At 36.2% G+C, this 19,505-nt stretch overlaps 1 protein-coding gene and 1 non-coding gene across 3 annotated transcripts; one reads left to right on the plus strand and one right to left on the minus strand.

Moving 5' to 3' along the window:
* Window positions 1-9,556: 9,556 nt before the first annotated feature.
* Window positions 9,557-18,792, minus strand: LOC123554256 (chromatin complexes subunit BAP18-like). Of its 2 annotated transcripts, XM_053548301.1 has the most exons (6): window positions 18,635-18,792; window positions 15,918-16,012; window positions 14,936-15,037; window positions 12,372-12,526; window positions 11,069-11,164; window positions 9,557-9,841 (listed from the first exon to the last, which is right to left on the minus strand). In XM_053548301.1, exons 1-6 carry the CDS (start codon window positions 18,650-18,652, stop codon window positions 9,819-9,821), a joined length of 489 nt encoding a protein of 162 aa, XP_053404276.1. In that variant the 5' UTR covers window positions 18,653-18,792; the 3' UTR covers window positions 9,557-9,818. The 2 variants fall into 2 exon arrangements, with proteins under 2 accessions (XP_053404276.1, XP_053404277.1); XM_053548302.1 differs by lacking the exon at window positions 14,936-15,037.
* On the plus strand, window positions 18,187-18,259 carry Trnat-ugu (transfer RNA threonine (anticodon UGU)). Its single transcript has one exon. It is a non-coding gene; the product is annotated as a tRNA-Thr (tRNA).
* Window positions 18,793-19,505: the final 713 nt, after the last annotated feature.

A 19,505-nucleotide genomic window follows, 5' to 3' on the forward strand; every position in this document is an offset into this window, starting at 1 on the left:
GGTCACATTTATGACTATATCTTTATGAAACTTGGTCAGATTGTTAATCTTGATGATCCCAAGGTCCAGTTTGAATCTGGGTCATGTAGGATCAGCTAACTAGGTCATTAGGTCAAATCAAAGGAAAAGCTAGTTAACACTCTGGAGGCCACATTTATGACCTTATCTTAATGAAATTTGGTCAGCATGTTAATCTTGATGATCCATAGGTCAAGTTCAAATCTGGGTCAGGTAGGGTCAAAAACTAAGTCACCAGGTTAAATCAAAGGAAAAAATTGTTAACACTCTAGAGGTCACAATTTTGGCCCAATCTTAATGACACTTGGTCAGAATGTTACTCTCAATAAAATATTGGACGAATTTGATATTGGGTCATCTGGGGTCAAAAACTAGGTCACCAGGTCAAATCAAAGGAAAAGCTTGTTAACACTGTAGTGGCCACATTTATGACCATATCTTAATGAAACTTGGTCAGAATGTTAATCTTGATGATCAATAGGTCAAGTTTAAATCTGGGTCAGGTGGGGGTCAAAAACTAGGTCACTAGGTCAAATGAAAGGAAAAGCTTGTTAACACTCTAGAGGCCACATTTATGACTGTATCTTCATGAAACTTAATCAGAATGTTAATCTTGATGATCTGTAGGTCAAGTTTGAATCTGGGTCATGTGGGGTCAAAACTAGGTCACCGTGTCAAATTAAAGGAAAAGCTAGTTGACACTTTAGAGGCTACATTTATGAACATATCTTAATGAAACTTGGTCAGAATGTTGATCTTGATGAGCTTTAGGTCAATAGGTCAGGTGAGCGATACAGGGCCTTCATGGCCCTCTTGTTTAAGATACAGCCTTGAAATTTTGATGACATACACAGTTTTGCACACAAATCGTAAAACTGAATTTCATTGACCATGAATGTGACCTACTGACTTTCTTAATATTTTATCATCAGTTCGACATTTGAAACATGTAGCTCATATTACTTGGGTGAGCGATACAGCGTCATCATGACCCTCTTGTTTTTTTTTACTATACTATATAGATAGTCTATATACATACAGTCCACATAATAATGCAATCTTGCGTGCGTCAAACTGCAATTGTCGGTGCATGTGGGAGGTATATTCATCACCTTCAACAATAGCTCTAGTTTACCCTGTATTTATCATGTCCTATGAAAAACCTTAGCAATCACTTGTTTTAAGCTCGATGTAAATGAGATGTGGAACCAAAATTTGTAGTCCTGTTTGGCGCCATATAACCTGTACTGTGTTTGTGCGCCGTAAAACCCAAATAAATAAATTGTATGAGGTGAATGTAGAGCTATCATACTTGTCCTGACATCCACATCAGCAGCTTGGTTAAAGTTTAGAAGCACTTTCACTTAATCACCTGTTATTACTTGACTGATTTGCTTCAAACTTGAAATACTTAACTGCATCATCATCTACATCACATGACACAAGGGTCATAACTCTTGCCAATATTTCATGAATTATGCCCTCTTTTTGCCAAAACTTTTAGGCACTTTCTCCGTTGTTACTAAATGTCTTTGAGTGGATCTATTAAAGGTTGTTCCACATCATATGACAAAAGGCCATAACTCTGGCACAATTATTTCATGAATTGTGCCCCCAATTTTAATTATGTCTCATTTGGGGGTTACTCCATTAAAGGTCAAGGTCACGGGGCCTGAACATGGAAATCCATTTCCGATCAATAATTTGGGAACCACTTTACCCAGAATGTTGAAACTACATAGGATGATTGGAAGGGCAGAATGGATGACCCCTATTGATTTTAGGGTCACTGCATCAAAGGTCAAGGTCACAGGGATGATGGGACATGCTGAGTAGATGATCCCTATTGCAGCCAACGATTGGCGTCTCTTGAATTCATGTTTTGCTTCTGTCCCATATTGACTTCTTGCCTATTACTACACATGTACTATGCATTGGGGGAAACGTGTGCTTTTCTACAAAAGCATCTTCTAGTTACAATTTAAGGTTAGTTTTTACGCACTTTCACCCCATCTCTTGCTACTTAAGCAATCTATTTGAATTTCAAATACTTGTCATATATCAACACTGTCATCATGTGACACAAGGTTTATATCTTTTGCTCAAATATTGCATGAATTATGTCCCAATTTACTCTGAATTTCAGGTAAAATATTTTATGCATTTACAGTCTACATCGAACATGAACCACCTGTATTATGCGACATTTTCATTAAATGACCACTTCAAATCCCACCCAAACGTTTTTACTACATATATGCATTATATTAAATGACTTTCCCATTATGTGATCATCGATGACATAAAACAGGCCCAAACAGGTACAATTATGTGTAAATATTAACTACATGTATTAAGCGACCATGCGGAGAATATCTTGTCTGATATTTTCACACCAGGATAATTTGAGAATATTTTTTATCACATTTACTGATATACAGAAAACTAACAACCAAACAAACATTTCTATGTAACCCAATAGTTTTTTTTAAATGCCAACCAAACATAGAACAAAGGAAAACCCCAATCATTTATATGCAAAGGGGTCTGACACGTGTGGGTCCCTTTAATATGACATAATAAATAGTACCAAGTCACCGGGGACAAAAACATGGGTGAAAACATGGGTGACTGGATATACAAATGTGACCTAGGAAATTGCTTGATATGGTCCCTTTTAACTGCAACACTACAAAACACCCAAAGTTTTAAACGGGCTTCATTGCATCTATTGTTTCTCTATGAATTACAGGGCTATGCATTGCCATCCATGATAACACACAACAGTTACTTTAATCCATGCCTTAAACGATGTTCATTTTGCCAAGCTTTGTATGTCACAAGAATAAATTTTAATCCATTTACATGCGTTTGTACATGGGGAATGCATCAGTAAAATGACACTTTAATGCAAATTATCAGTAATTGTTACAGTTCGATAAACAAACATATTTACTAAGACTCGCCACTAATGTTATATTTCTGTTTCACTTAAAGGGAATTCCTATAGTTTTTTATGCGCATCTTTCTGCGCAGCCAACACTTTCTATGGAAAACTGAACTGAAGTCAACATTTGTTGAAACATGTTACAGACAATCTTAAATATGAGGAATTTTGAATGAAATAACATTTTTGATAAGTTATATCAGTAATCAAATGTTGATACTGGTTTATGTTGTATTGACAAGTATCATGCCTGACAGGTTTCTTGCTATTTTTGTGGTTGTGTTTTCACATCGCATTTTAGTACAAAGACAGTGTTGTTCATATAATATAAGATAATTGACTTAGTACTGATAAAACAATATCACCTTTCAGATTATTTAGTATTCAGTTATAGAAAGAATTAAGAATTTTTAAAACTTTTTTTTAACTTTTAGCAGACATACATGTAATCAATTTGGCCAGGTTCGCGCCATTTCCGTCCGAACAGGTGTTGTATTCTAACGGTCTTAACATAAAATTTAGCTTGGTGACCCATACATTTTTAGCCATTTTACTGCTCACAATACAATTATCTATACACAAGAAGAAAAAGAAAAAATTCTATTTAAGAGTTTTTTCAAAATTTAAAAAAAATATTCTTCACTATGGGTATTTTTCATTGAAAAAAGTTCACAAAAGTAAATATGAAACAATATTTTTTTTCATTTGTACCCATTACTGTAAGGACAGAGTATTACAAATATGACTATGATATCAAATAAGTATATAATAAAATCTGTAAAAAGAAAAAACAGTATTGTGCTGCCTGGATGTATATTTTGGTTGGTATTTATAAACAAGAGGGCCATGATGGCCCTATATCGCTCACCTGAGTTTAATTGCTTTCTTGAAAAAAATTCTTTGCTAAAGCTAAACAAATAACCCCATGGGGTGGGGTCAATTTGACCCCGGAGGTCATGATTTGAACAAATTTTGTAGAAGTCTACTAGGCAATGCTACATGTCAAATATCTAAGATCTAAGCCTTCTGGTTTATTTTTAGAAAATTTTTGAAGATTTTCCTATGTAAAATCAAGTGACCCCTGGGGTGGGGTCAATTTTAACCCCGGGGGTCATGATTTGAACAAATTTTGTAGAGGTCCACTAGGCAATGCTACATATGAAATATCTAAGCTCTAGGCCTTCTGGTTTATTTTGAAGATTTTTCTATGTACAATCAAGTAATCCCATGGGGCGGGGTCAATTTGACCCCGGGGTCATGATTTGAACAAATTTTGTAGAAGTCTACTAGGCAATGCTACAAGTCAAATATCTAAGATCTAGGCCTTCTGGTTTATTTTTAGAAAATTTTTGAAGATTTTCCTATGTAAAATCAAGTGACCCCTGGGGTGGGGTAACTTTTGACCCCGGGGGTCATGATTTGAACAAATTTTGTAGAGGTCCACTAGGCAATGCTACATGTCAAATATCTAAGCTCTAAGCCTTCTGGTTTATTTTTAGAAATTTTTTGAAGATTTTCCTATGTAAAATCAAGTGACCCCTGGGGCGAGGTCAATTTTGACCCCGGGGTCATGATTTGAACAATTTTAGTAGAGGTCCACTAGGCAATGCTACATGTCAAATATCTAAGCTCTAGGGCTTCTGGTTTTTGAGAAGAAGATTTTTTAAGATTTTCCTATGTAAAATCAAGTGACCCCCGGGGCGGGGTCAATTTTGACCCTGGGGTCATGATTTGAACAAACTTGGTAGAGGTCCACTAGGCAATGCTTCACACCAAATATCTAAGCTCTAGGGCTTCTGGTTTTTGAGAAGAAGATTTTTAAAGTTTTTCCTTTTGGTTGCCATGGCAACCAGAATTCAGTATGGAATTCAATTCTTTGAACAATTTTTAAAGAAGACCATCCAAGGAACAACCCTGTGAAGTTTCATCAAAATTGGCCTGTTGGTTTAGGAGGAGATGTTGTTTAAAGGAAAGTGTGGACGGACAGACGGACGGACGCCGGACGGTGAGCGATCACAATACCTCACCCTGAGCACTTTGTGCTCAGGTGAGCTAAAAAGCAGAAAATTATGAAAATTCGCAGGCAGTTTCAGCAACAGTGGGTGTGTTCAAAACATTTTTTCACAAAAACAAGCCTGGTGACCTATTGTTTTTATTTGTTCATTGTTTTCAGCACAAATTTTCCTATCATATATGTGAATTTAAAAAAATTCTATGAAAGGAAAAAAACTATAGGAATTCTCTTTAACAGACGAAAATCATCTCCAAGTAAATTTCAAAACATTTTTGCCATCTTTTCTGTCATGTGCTGTTGACAGAACAGGTGATGTAGCAAGTGATTTGATTCACTATCGGAATTTGAAACAACTTACCGTAAAGCGCTTAGCCGATCAAATCACTTGTTACATCACCCTTTCTGTCAACAGCACGTGACAGGTAAGCTGTTATATATCCAGTGACCCATGTTTTTGTCCCCATTGGCTTGGGACTAGTTATTATGTCATATTAAGGTGACCCACATGTGACAGACCCCTTAGGTAGCAGGGTGTGGTTAATGTGGGCATGTGAGCTTGAAAGAATTTAGTTGAGGGAAGAAATTTAGGCCAGCAGTTTCAGATGAGACAATAAAAAGTTTTCCATATTGCCATGAAGAGAAAACTGGCTCCAGCCTATGGCACTAACTTTTTTAGCAAATCAATTTTGGCTTGTTTGGAGTTCGGATGAGGGTCACCCAAGGAAAGCTGCTGTCAGTGGTTTTACAGGAGAAGATCATTATAGATTTCCATATAGTTTTACAGAGAAAACTAGCCTTGCACCCTGGCGGCTATGGTTTTTCAACGAAATGAAATGAATTGAAGGAATTTGGTAAAAGGCAATTTAAAGAACATTGTAGAGTTATTTTGAAAGTCAGCCAACGAATACAGAGCAGATTTTCGAAGTTTTCCATTTAGCCATATAGGGAAAATTTGCCCTGCACCCTGTTGACCATGTTTTTTAACAAAACAGAATGAATCCAAGCCAACACCTCGTTAAAATTATTTCAAAATCGAGCCTGCAGTTCAATTTTTTAGTCCTTGAATGTGTTTATCATCAAAAGAGCTATAAAATTCTGATCAAATATAATTTCGTACAGGGTCACTTAGTGAGCATTCTATACTGTGTTGTTGCGCCGTAAAACCCATAAACAAACTAATATGCTTGTCTCTGTTAAAACCTCTTGCGCTAGAATGACGTCACGTTAACGTGCGGCGAAGTTTTTGTTGCGACCAAGAAAGAGCGCTTCTATATTTTATCTACTGTTTTAGATTAAGGGCATATTAGAATCGAAATAATTTATAGCACAACAGTGTTTTAACACTATTATACACTCTGGTGGTAATACGTCGTACAAATAATTTCACTTGGGGCTGCGCCTTTGTGAAATTATTACACCCGACGTATAACCACCCATCGTGCATAAATAGTGTTAAAGCACTCTTTTGCTATAAATTATTTCTTAATTAGTGAAATTATTTTGAAATCTGGCGAGTCGTTTCAGAGATGAAGAGTTTCCAAGTTTTTCAAAAAGCCATACAGGAAAAAACAAGCCCCACACCCTGATGGTCATGCTTTTACACAAAAGGAAAAGTTGGAAGGAATTTGGTAGGGTGTCCAAGGAACATTTCTGTGAAATTATTTGAAAATCAGGCGAATGGTTTCTCGATTTTCCTTTAGTAGCTATGGCAACCAGGATTCTGAACGGATGACCTGACTTTGAATGAATCTGAGATCATAAAAGAACATTCCTGTCAAGTTCGACTGAATCTGGCTTGGTGGTCTAGATTTTCTTTTAAAAAAGAAATTGTAGCTGACAAGACATCCAACAATCCTAAAAGCTCACCATGAGCACTTTGTGGTCAGGAGAACTAAAAATCTTCCCATGTAAACCCTAAAATCGTTCAGCTACGATATTTGCCATGTAGCATCATGTGGTGGTCCTCTACCAAATTTGTTCAAATCATGCGTCTGTGGTTAAAGTTGGCCTGCTAAAGGGGTCACTTGTTTTACACAGACTTAAGAAAGGAAGAATATAGAAAAAAAGATGTATGAAGCTGTAAGACCCATAACTTAAATTTGTGGCATGTATCATTATGTAGTGGTCCTCTACAATGTCAAAATTGGCTTGGCCCTGGGATTCACTTTGTTTTTCATAGAGTGACTTAGTCTTAATGTCTAAAACTCAAACCCAAAAGCTTAGATATTTGGCTGTTAGCATTGTGTAGTGGTCCTCTCCTAGTTGATCTAAAATAAATTGGTTTAAACTAAAAAAAACACAAGGTACAGGAGTAAAAGTATGACTTTTTTTCTCTAAATGACAGACATAGTATATATACAAGTGATACAGAATTGTGTATTACAAATGAAGCATAAAAACAATGATAAAAACAACTCCATACTACCATGTAATAATTTCATTTAAATACTAATACCGGTAGTTATTTTGTTTAATCAAAATAAAGGAAGGCTTACTGTAAAATGATCAATATTCCTGGGAGCTGGATTTTGTGGTCGTTTCAATTCATGAATTTAAATTCCCCCACCCCCCTCCCACACACAAACACCAGATTTCCTATATAACTGATCTTTGAAAAATTAAAGAATTTATGTCTTCACAAGAAAAGCCATTTGAGAAGAGATATACCAAAATGAACATATTTCACTGTATATCAGCTGACAGTCAATTCAATTATTCATAAAAATACAGATAATTTCTAAAATGGTATAACAACATGTGCCATTTCACAATGTATTACTTTGTATTAAGTTTCTATGATATACTGCTTCCTAAACATATCAGTGCTCATTAACTGAATTAGCCAATTTGTTATGTCTTAATTCATCAACAGATGTGTAAAATACCAGAAACATATATCCCTCTATAACAAATATTAGAGATTGTATGAAAAATTCCAAGGTGTACCATTAAGCAATTACAACTTGTAAATTTAAATGATGCTCTGAAACAAAAATTAATCTTTAACAGTGAAGTGAAGAAACATGAAACTATTACAGTTACAACAATAGCTGCCAATCCTGTTTGCCATAAATATATAATGAACACATCTTAATGAACAATATTGCATGCTTATGCAACAGTAAAAGGTCAATACAGGTATATTTCAACTTATAGCCCTGCATGGAGTGAATGCAAAAGAAGTATGTATTATATACCCTTCTCAAATGCGCTCATTTGATTGGTAGAAAGGGGTGCACGCGCAGGTCCACAAAAAACCATACTGACCCGCAAAAGTGATAATGACTATTCTGATATTACTTTTTCTTATATGTATGCAATATAGGCCAGTCAAATGAGTGCATTTGAAAATGGCATATAATATAATAATTATAGACTTATGCTGAGGTCAATATGTTTTTACGGACCTGTAAAAATGATACTGACCTCAACATAAGACAATAACTGTATAATAAATAATGAAGCACTTAAGACTTCTTCACATTCACCCCTTGTAATATATAAATTTTAATATCATTTAGTTTGGTTCTTACTGCAAAACTGAACATACAATGACAGTACTAACATTCATAACTGAAAAACAAAGGGATATCACTCTTATCATAATATGTTTGAAACAAATACCGGGTATTATTCTACTTCCTATAACCTTTAGCCTGCTGGCGGCAAGTGATTCTGCCTTTGCGCTATTCAGTCAGTAAATTTTCAGTGAACATTCCTTCAAACAATAAATGGTACTGCCCAAATTGAATGATGGATCAGTCCGTTTTAGAAATTTAGCAGGCTAAAGATTAAAAAACTTGCAAACATCCATGTCCTTACCATCAACATTTATAATTTGATCCTAAATTAATATTATTTTGTGATTTGGTGTCTCATTAACTAATCTCTATTCAATAAAACAAGGTGCATGATTCAAAACAAGAAGCAACAATCATTTGTATCTTCCTGATATAAGGCAATATGCAAAAAAATAGTCCTGGTCTTTGACCATTTTATGCAATGGTGAAAAAGAAATTAAGTTTCCAAGTTTAAATAGCCGATGTGTGTAAGAAGAATTTTTAATTGTGAAAAAAAATTCCATTTTCAAACCATTTGTACACTGTTACATCCATAAAAAGTAGGGCACTAACATATTTCGGCCAGATTTTTTTCAATGGTGCGAGCAATCTGACTAAAGTACTTGATCTTCTAAACGAAGATCTGAGAACGACCCATTCACATTCGTCTTCTGTATATTTTGGATTTCCAGTATTGCTATTTTTATTTTTGCAAATCTATTTTTATTTTAACCAATCAGACAACTTGTTCGAATGTCAAAGAGTAAGAAAAAATTGCAGGGCTCGAACCTGGGACCTCTCACTTACAGAGCAAGTGCTCTACCGACTGAGCTAACCGGCTATCTGACATCTTTTGACATAAAAATTGTAGATATCAAAATCCAAGGTTTTTTAAAGCTTGCAGAATTTTGTAAGTTAGCTTTTGGTTGGCTAGAGGAAGGGTTGTCAGAACGAGGCTATCAATAGCTCGTTGTCAGATCCTATGCGTAGCGTAATAGGATATGTACTTTAGTCAGATTGATGGTGCGAGTATAAGCAGAACTGTTTCTGAAAAAAATACCTGTGGTAAAGCAGATGAACAACTTCTTTATTCAGAGAAACCTAATGGTTCTCTGTTAACACAAGATTTTACATTACATAGTAGTGCAAACTGTCTGGCAACAGCCATTTTATTCTTGTGACAAAACGATTAAGTATCTCCTCTCTGAAGTGTCCTTTAGAATTATTTCATAGACTTCACCACAAAAAAAATGTGCCATCAGTTTCTTCTCTTTCCGCGTCATAACAAACTGGAATCTAGATCTGAAATTGGATTTCAAGTACAATTTCATTTTTCAAACTAACACATCACATTTGGGAACTTTTTAATAGTTCTTTCTCAAACAAAAAATGATGTCAACATTGTATGACAAACCTGAAAATGCTTGACTGATATTATAGCTTTTGAGAAAAGCGCATGTCTCACACAACTGTCTAATCATAATAGATTGGCATTTCTTCTCCATTATGTATCAGAGTCAACCATGCACCAATACATGTATCACTGGCATCAGTATTCCGAAGTGCCTGGGCCGATTTAGCTAGTTATTGAACTTGGCGGAGGACTTATTGTCAAACACATTTTGTTCAAGTTTGGTGAAGATCGGATGAGAAATGTTCAACTTAAAGAGTGCGGACAAGATTTGTGACAGTCACACACACGGACAGGAGTAAATCAGTATGTCTCCCACACCACTGTGTGGTGGGAGATATAATTAGGAATGGGTCCATGATGAGAACTGTTTGACTTAGAGCGTGGACATCAGTGTACAGAGCGATTTTCGGTAATTCAAGGGCCAAAATTCCAAAGTGTCGGGGCCGATTTGGCTAGTTATCGAACTTGGCCGAGGCCTTATTGTCAAACATATTTTGTTCAAGTTTGGTGAAGATCAGAAATGTTCAACTTAAAAGAGTGCGGACAAGATTTGTGACAGTCGCACACATGGACTGGAGTAAATCAATATGTCTCCCACACCCACTGTGTGGTGGGAGATATAATTAGGAATGGGTCCATGATGACTCTGAAAAATCAATATATATACTGAACTGAACTGAAAAATAGCGTAAATGTTTATTTCATCTTTCAATGATATATTAAACATCCTCTTGTTATGGTGAAATTTTGTACTAAGTTATTTGAGTATCCTACAGGGCTTCTATTTAACTATGTAGAGCACTTGCCCATAGGGTAACCTAAACAAATTTTTTACTTGCCTGGACCCAATTTTCAGTTGCCCAAGTGTAACATGGTGGTATGATGAGATATTCCAAAGAATAACCCATAAACATGGATATAATGACACTGCAAATGGTATTAGAACAATTTGAAATTGTTCTTATCATTTGCAGTGTCCCTATACCATTTTTGATAAATGCCTTCATGGTACGGGATTGCCCATTGTTATAATTCGATTCAGAGTTCTAGATCTGAGAAAATGTTAAACCTGATTTTAAATCCTCAAAAAAAACTAACTTGATATTTTTTGATACCTGAATCAAAGTCTAATTTCTTTGAACCACCAGCCTCTCCTAGTCCTTCGATATCAACATCACTTTCAGGAGCATTCAATGCACTCAGCGTTACTTCTGAAACACAAACATATCAAACAGGATAAGGAATTTCCACATAAATTCTTTGATTTATTTTTATTTTTGTGTTCACAGAAATGTTAAGAACAAAGTTAAACAGTTGAGTTTAACTCTGATCAACAGTTTTTATTGATGCAAAGAAATAACCATCTAATCAAAGCCGACCGTTTCTTCTCGAAATGATGAATCATTGTGATCAAATACCTAGATGCTCATTACCTTCAGTCAAGAGTAAACAAAGTGCTTTCATATATATATAAAACAAGAGCTGTCAGTGGACAGCGTGCTCGACTATTCTCAGTGCTTGATAGTATAATATAAGCAATGAGTAAAACTTTAACATTACAATAAGCATATTCTAAGTCGAAAAGGGGCCATAATTCAGTGAAAATGCTCGATAGAGTTGCCTCTTCCTTTTTACAGACTGGGGTCATGATGGTAAACAAGTATGCAAAATATGAAAGCAATATCTCAATGGACTTCGGAAGTATTTGGTGTGGTACGCAAACTTTAACATTTATTCTAAGTCAAAAAGGGTCCATAATTCAGTCAAAATGCTTGATAGAGTTGCCTCCTCCTTTTTACAGACTGGGGTCATGATGGTAAATAAGTATGCAAAATATGAAAGCAATATCTCAATCGACTTTGAAAATATTTGGGGTAGGACGCAAACTTTAACATTTATTCTAAGTCGAAAAGGGGCCATAATTCAGTCAAAATGCTTGATAGAGTTGCCTCCTCCTTTTTACAGACTGGGGTCATGATGGTTAACAAGTATGCAAAATATCAAAACAATATCTCATTGGACTTTGAAAATATTTGGGGTGGTACGCAAACTTTAACATTTGTGTGACGCTCACGCTAAGTGAGTAGGATAGCTCCCCTATTCTTCCAATAGTCGAGCTAAAAATAACTTATACAGTCGTTACTAGATTTAGGGAGATTTCATTCATGTTCTAGATCTGTTCCTATAAACAATTTCAGGTTTTATTACTTGTATACAGATCTTTGACTGGCCGCATGGATGTTTGGTTACAAGGGTTCCAGACTTTCCTATCAGTATTAGTCATTACCACCAGCAACTGACATTTAGACAACTTCCATAAAAATCAATACAGTGTGGAAGCAACCACCTAACTTTTATGTCCGAGGCTTTCACCCCTTTAGGTGATAATATATAACACCAAAATTTTAAACAGTGTACCTCTTCTTTCTTGTTTCTTTGCTGACTGTTGTTCTACAGCTTGTTGTTGCTGCTGTTGTTTTTGTGAACTCTGTTTCTTAGGTGAAGGTTCAGATGGGGGAGGGAGCCCAGCATCTTCATATGCCTTACGTTTCAACTGCGTACGAATCTGAGTACTGAAAGTCAGAAAATTTCAATGTGATTTTGCTGCGTCAGGTTTATTTGTTTTGTTGGGTTACAAGTCACAACCTTGCAATTTCAATGTCATAAATTTTAACTCATATTGTTTTCCCAGCTTTCAAAGGTGGAAGACCATCTGACTAGGCTTCTAAATAGGTTTGGTGAAAACCCTATAAGCTGTTCATTTAAAAAAAGTTATCTACAGGCTGTTTCAATATTTTTCTGTCACACACACCAAAAAATGCATAACTATCAGAAGAACTTGTTTAAAGGTATTCGATTTTAACTATAGTGTCCCATTTAAGGGCCCAAATCCCCGCATTGGAACGAATTTGGCCCCAAATGAACAAACTTACATGTAGTAATTGACCTTATAATGATGCTCCAGACAAGGTTTGTTGAATACCCATCAAGCAGTTCACAAGAAGTTATTAAAAGGTATTTCTATTTTTAACTTTAGCAACCCCTGAAAGAGTCCCAAGTGTCTCCAATTGAAAAATTTGCTAAAGGACCTTAAAATGATACTATAAATTAAGTTTAATGAAGATCTATCTAGCTGTTCATGACAAGAAGTCATTTAAAGGTATTTCTTATTTTAGCCATTAAAAGGGGCCAAATGCCCCCATTTGAACAAAATTGGGAGAGGGCCTTATAATGATGCTACAGACAACGTAATTATTAGTTTGATGCATAAATTTCTATTTTAAACTCTTGTAGTCACTAAACAGGGCCAAGCACCCACCCCCCAGCTGAACGAATTTTTGAGAGGACCTATTATTATGCTACAGACAAAGTTTGATGAAGATCCACTGAGCGGTTCATTAGAAATAGTTGTTAAAGGTGGTCAATCACATTTAAACAACATTTTATGACATTTTTTACTTTTTGTATATTCTGTTAGAGAATTATTTAAGGAACAAAAAGACCGATTACATAGAGTTAGATTCCTATTTGAAATGTATATTTTATTATTTTTATAAAATTTTGTAATTACTCCCCTTTAATATGAAAGTATATAAAAAGCTGGGTATTTCTTTTTATTTCGATACAATGTCTAGTTTTACATTTGCATTTGATAGACATTATCAACTATTGAACATCTGAACCAAAATGCAAGTTTTAAAGCTGTGTGTAGCTTCTGAATTCATTTATTTCCAATCTATCTTGGTTGCGCAACACAGATAGGCAAAGGGAGGTAATAATAATTTTTCAAACTTGCATTTCTAATGAATTCCATCTAAATACATAATTTTTAATGCAAAATTTTACAAATATATTACAATTGTCTATATTTATACATTTCCTTAGGCAAAGTATGTTTATCAAATTTATACTTATGATAAAATAACTCTATCTTGGTTGGGCAACCAGGATAGGAAAATGAAATTTTAAAAATACCTCCAGTGAAAATCTAATTTGTATTAAGTGTTAAGTGAACATAAATGAGTGTAAATGATCAGATGCTCAAGTTTCGAACAAATCCGTTACATGGCCAAAATCTGATTGACCACCTTTTTAAAAGGTATTTTCATTTTTAGCCCTAGCGATTCCTAAAGGGGCCAACTCTCCCCATTTGAATCTGACAGAGATTTATAATGATCCTACAGATCAAGTTTGATGCAGATCCATCTAGCTGTTCATGAAAATAAGTTGTTTAAAGGAATTTCTAATTTTAGCTCTAGAGGCCCCTTTAAGGGCCTAAGTGCCCTCATTTGAATAAAATTGGAAGAGGACCTTATAATGATGCAGCCATCATGCTACAGACCAAGTTTGATGAAAATCCATCTGAGGCGGTTTATGAGATGAAGTCTTATAAAGATATTACTATTTTTAGCTCTAGTGGTCTAAAAAGGGGCAAAATGCCCCCATTTGAACAAATTTAGGAGAGGATCTTATAATAATGCTACAGACCAAGTCTGATGATGAATCAAGCAGTTCATGAGAGGTATTTCTAATTTTAGCTCTAGCAGCCCTGAAAAGGGGCAAAATGCCCCCATTTGAACAAAATTGGGAGAGGACCTTATAATGATGCTACAGACAAAGTTTGATGAATATCCACTGAGCAGTTAATGAGAGGTTCGTTAAATGTTTTTCTGTTTCTAGCTCTGGTGGCCCCTAAAAGGGGCCAAGGTGAACCATTTTAACGAACTTGAAAGAGATCTATGCCTGGATGCTACTGACAATGTTTGGTGTAATTCTGACCAGTGGTTTCATAGGAGATTTTCAAGTAAAAATTTTGATGCAAGACGATGGGACGCCAGACCATCCACCTATACCAATAGCTGACCCTAAACAAAGTTCTGGTGAGCTAAAATGTATAAATGCTATTTATAACATATGTGAGTTGTCAAACACAAATGATATTTCATTTTGTGCTGTTTAAATTTCTCATTATCTCGACTTACGTTGTCCTATTTTTTATAACATCACTGATTTTATTGAGATCTTCTCCAAACCTTCGTACTGATGCTCTTAAAGCTTCCACCTCTTGATCTGTCCATTTTCCACTAAAATAAATGAAAATCATTTCAATTTTAGCTTGGACTAGTATGAAAATTATTGCATACTAAAGAATCTAAGAGTAAACAGTGGAACATTTCACACTATTCTAATTATTTACAGTGTTTAGTATTGAATCTGGGAACTTGCACGTCAAATTGTAAAATTAAAACAAGAAACTTGAAGAAAGGAAAATGGACAGAGCAATGCCACAACATTATTATTATAAGTACATCTAACTTACAGCTGTACTGGAAAAGTTTGTTTGTTTGGTACTTTTGGATATCCTTCAAAATTTCCGTGTTGACCAATCAATTCAAAATAGCTTGAACGCTTATTAATTAGCACACTATTTTTACAATAGTATCTGTGTTGTAGCAGTAAATGCTGCTAGGCATTAAAGTAAAACAAACTTTCAGATACAAGTACCTTGCAACATATCCACATGAATCATATGGTTCAGTTAACATTCTTCAACAGTCACTCAAAACCCTGAATCAGTTACCTTGTGTTCTCTTATACTGAACTAGCCAAATTTACTCCTGAAACTGTGCTTAGGCATAAAAAAAGTTGTTTGTTTCCAGTATCCTGACCTACTATAAATTTTTGGCCCCACCTAAAATGTTTTTAGAGAAAACATTTTGCCTTGGAGAATTTTTTTTGAACTTTTTAACAAAAAGTTGCAAAACTGCACTTTTTATGCTTTAAACATGGTCAGGTATGTTAGAAATCAACTTACTGATGCTCTAAAGGCATATTCCCCTTATTTGTATTCATTTTTTGACACAAAAATAATTTTCGAAATGTCCCACATTAATTTTTTTAGCATGCTACCGGAAACGAACAATTTTTTTTACGTCTTAGGTCTGTAAAGGCAGAATAGTTTACCTTGCTGGACTTGGTTCTGCTGATGGATGAAGTTGCATCGTCAATTCCCCGAGCTTACTGAATGCTGCTCCGGCAGCAGTAAATATCTCTCCCACCTGTCAATCAATATAAACAAGTTCATAATTGGTCTAATGACAGCTATAATGTGAAAATCATAATTATATTTCTACACCTGAAGCACTATGTATATTCCTTCTTGTCTGGCTTATTCATGCCGATTTAATCCTAAACGCCATTATGAAAATAAATCACCAGGATGAGGCATTAATTCACACACTTGTTGCAACAGATTACACTAGTGCCTGTATTTGCAAATGAAGTATTAAAACTTTAGCATGTTACTCGCCTTCAAACTCAACTGCCTTGATGGCCGCTTGCATTTATTGAATGCATACTTTCTGTCAGGGCTGCAGGTTCGCTCCCCGCAGTGGGCATTTTTTTTCAATTGTAAAATTTCTAATATTTTCGTATTCTTTTTCAATGATATACTTTCAAATGAAAAAAATATCTCAGAAAAAAATGTTCCACAGCAGAGAGCGAATACGCAGCACTGACAAAGAAAGTGCATAGCTATTTAACAGTGCCTTAGGCTTCTCGGCTATCGCAGCAGCTGACGCCTCCAGCGACTATTTATATAACAACCATTAATGATATCCATGTCCCGGCTCTGTTGGTAAATCTGACTGCGCAACACCAACCAAGCTCATATAGTAGACCCTGGGAGAGAAAATACCAAGGTCCCTACTGGGGCTCGAACCACAGACCTTGTGATCTGTAGGCGGACACTCTAACCACGTCACTAAAGGGTTAACCCAACAGCACGGCTGTTGGAAGTGGCCTATATACCTACTATCACTACACTTCTCCCAATTTACTTTTCAGAGCTTACCAGTCTCCAGAATGACACTCCATGCCCACTGCACGAGTCAGTATCCCACTTCTGACACCATTAAAGTAAACCCTGGGAGAGACAATACCAACAGCATGCCCACTCATTTTTAAAGTTGAGGGTACATGTACCCCCTGCTTTTGCAAAATAGGGGTACACTTCAAAATTTGGGGGTACACTACATGGCAGATCTGAAAATTTTCTATTTAACTACTGAAATTTGTATATTACGTTTTTTTTTTGGTTTTTTTTTTCATACAGAACTCTCGTGGGTGGGGTATAACAGATGAGATAAATTTAGAAAATGTAAAACGTTTTTCCAAAGTTAAGATAGGAAATTCTGAATCAAAAGACCCCTCCCTATATTATACTAAATATAAATAAGTTTTCAGCAAGGTTCATGTATTCCCAATTTCGTGAACGGAACACGATTCGTCCGAAATAGCATACAGTCAACTGGAGACTGGTAAAATTCGTCCATCAATAACAAATGCCCAAACTATTACAGATATGCAATGTGTATCAAAATTGCAGTTAAATATCGAAAAATAAAATACTGTTAACCTTTTGCTGAGTTTATTAAAGCTAAAATGCCTTTTTGCGTTTCGTATCCATTCTTTTTTTGCACACGACCCGTGTGACGTCCGACTAAAACATTTACCAAACCCCTCTATACAGCTGACAATTACGCCGAGAATTCGGTGATGGAAACGAAATTATAACGTTCGTGGACCGGATCTGCGTTTTAGACCATACCAAACAATTGGCAAGTGCGCGATGAAATAAACAGCGATTTGGCAGCTGAACTGGAGTTCCGAATCTCTGCGTGCATGTACCCCCATCAAGTGATTTTTATGCGTGCATTTGATATTTTGTGCGTGATTCACGTACTGCAGTGCGTGAATGGGCATGCTGACCAAGGTCCCTACTGGGGCTCGAACCACGGACCTTGTGGTCTGTAGGTGGACAATCTAACCATGTCACTAAAGGGTTAACCTAACAAGGCTGTTGGAAGTGGCCTATAAACCTACTATCACTACACTCTGATCGATTCTCTTCACAAGCAATGTGTTGAAACGTTCGGGGAAGGTTACCTTTATTTTTTAATGTTGAATTGTTTGAGACACATGCTCAGTGTGTTTTAAAAGACTAATAATACTGGCCGATCTTAGGCAGGGGCATAGCGGGTGGGGGGGGGGGGGGGGGGGGGGCTTGACTCAAACTGTAAACCCGTTCGGTTTCTAGACCGTGCGCCACTGCCTTTTTAAAAATCACGTTACCTTCTTTTTACCTTAGCATTTACCCACAGGTGCTATTGTATATACCCCATTTATGTCACTATACGGACTTGGTCACGTAAGGGGAGATTATGTGTCAGGCAGCCAGTTAGCTCAGTCGGTAGAGCACTCGCCCTGTAAGCGAGGGGTCCTGGGTTCGAGCCCCGGATTGACTGCACATTTTTCTCACCCTGTGACATTTGGCGCCCAACATGGGACCGTGGCATGCCTGCTTGGTCAGTCTAACAATGCTTGCAATATTATGTACCTCCGGAATTAGAGGACGAATTTCCAATTTGTGGGGGTGTATGTCACGGTACGGACTTAGTCACGTAAGTGGAGATTAGCTCAGTCGGTAGAGCACTCGCCCTGTAAGCTAGGGGTCCCGGGTTCGAGCCCTGGACTGACTGCACATTTTTCTCACCCTGTGACATTTAGAACATTAAAATAGCATGTTTACAGCACCTTTGCATAATTTTTAACTTGGATGCGAAAGATCAGTAGGATCTAGTTTAGTAGTTAACATTAGCATCAAAAACTTTGTTCCTCACCTTGCTTGCTGAGCTCATTTCGAGTTGTTGATCATAAATTTAAACCTGACTTTTCTTACTGTCCATTTTCTTCGTCAGAAACTTCTTTTTCTTCAATTCTTTCCCGCTGACTCGAAAAACAAACAACCGGAAATGAAATGATGGTTTGTTTGATTAAAATTAATCTGAACTATGTTCGTTGACAATTACTATTGTTCTGATTTAATCGAGTCAAGAAAAGATGACATATTGATTTAGTGCCGTCCTTCTGTCTGTTTATCTGTCCACACAACTGCTCCGACACCAACAGGAAGATTTACATCTAAATTCACAAAGTGATATTGCTAAGCATGCACCAAGCGTGATGTCGGCATGTTGCAGAATAGTGATTTTCAGTGGAGTTATGGCCCTTGATTCATCAAATTTGATAGTGTTTTGGCAACTTTTCTAATATCATTGAGCGAATTTCCTATGGACCTTACAGGAGTGATCAGTAAAAAGCCCAACTGTGTATATTGTAACCATATTCTGACAGGTAAAGTGATTTTCAATGGAGTTACATGGTCCTTGATTTGTCATAAATTACATTCCGTGCAACTGTTCTGATTTCACCTGGAGGAATTCATAAAAGTAATTATTGCCAAGCTTAGTTGAGCATATTCTGGTTTCACCAATTTTAAGTAGAGTTGGTCAAATTTTGTGATGTTTTCCCTATGTATCTTTTTCACCATTTAGCAGATTTTCCACCAAACCTTAATTACTTATCAGTGCCGAGCCTAGTTGTGTAAATCATCATTTTCTGGTTCAGTGATTTTCAGTGGAATTAAAGCCCTTGGTTTACCATACTTTACAGTACTTGCTGTATACCAATGAGCTGAATTTCATCAAACCT

This window comes from Mercenaria mercenaria, chromosome 7 (genome assembly GCF_021730395.1).
Source record: "Mercenaria mercenaria strain notata chromosome 7, MADL_Memer_1, whole genome shotgun sequence".
NCBI classification, from domain to species: Eukaryota; Metazoa; Mollusca; class Bivalvia; order Venerida; family Veneridae; genus Mercenaria; species Mercenaria mercenaria.

What these genes read in the sequence shown, in the direction of transcription:
- LOC123554256 (XM_053548301.1), bottom strand. An exon ending in AAAGAAACAAGAAAGAAGAG is followed by an intron (nt 11,165 to 12,371) that starts GTACACTGTTTA and finishes TTTGTGTTTCAG; the next exon opens with AAGTAACGCTGAGTGCATTG. An exon ending in GAAATTAGACTTTGATTCAG is followed by an intron (nt 9,842 to 11,068) that starts GTATCAAAAAAT and finishes ATCCAATTTCAG; the next exon opens with ATCTAGATTCCAGTTTGTTA.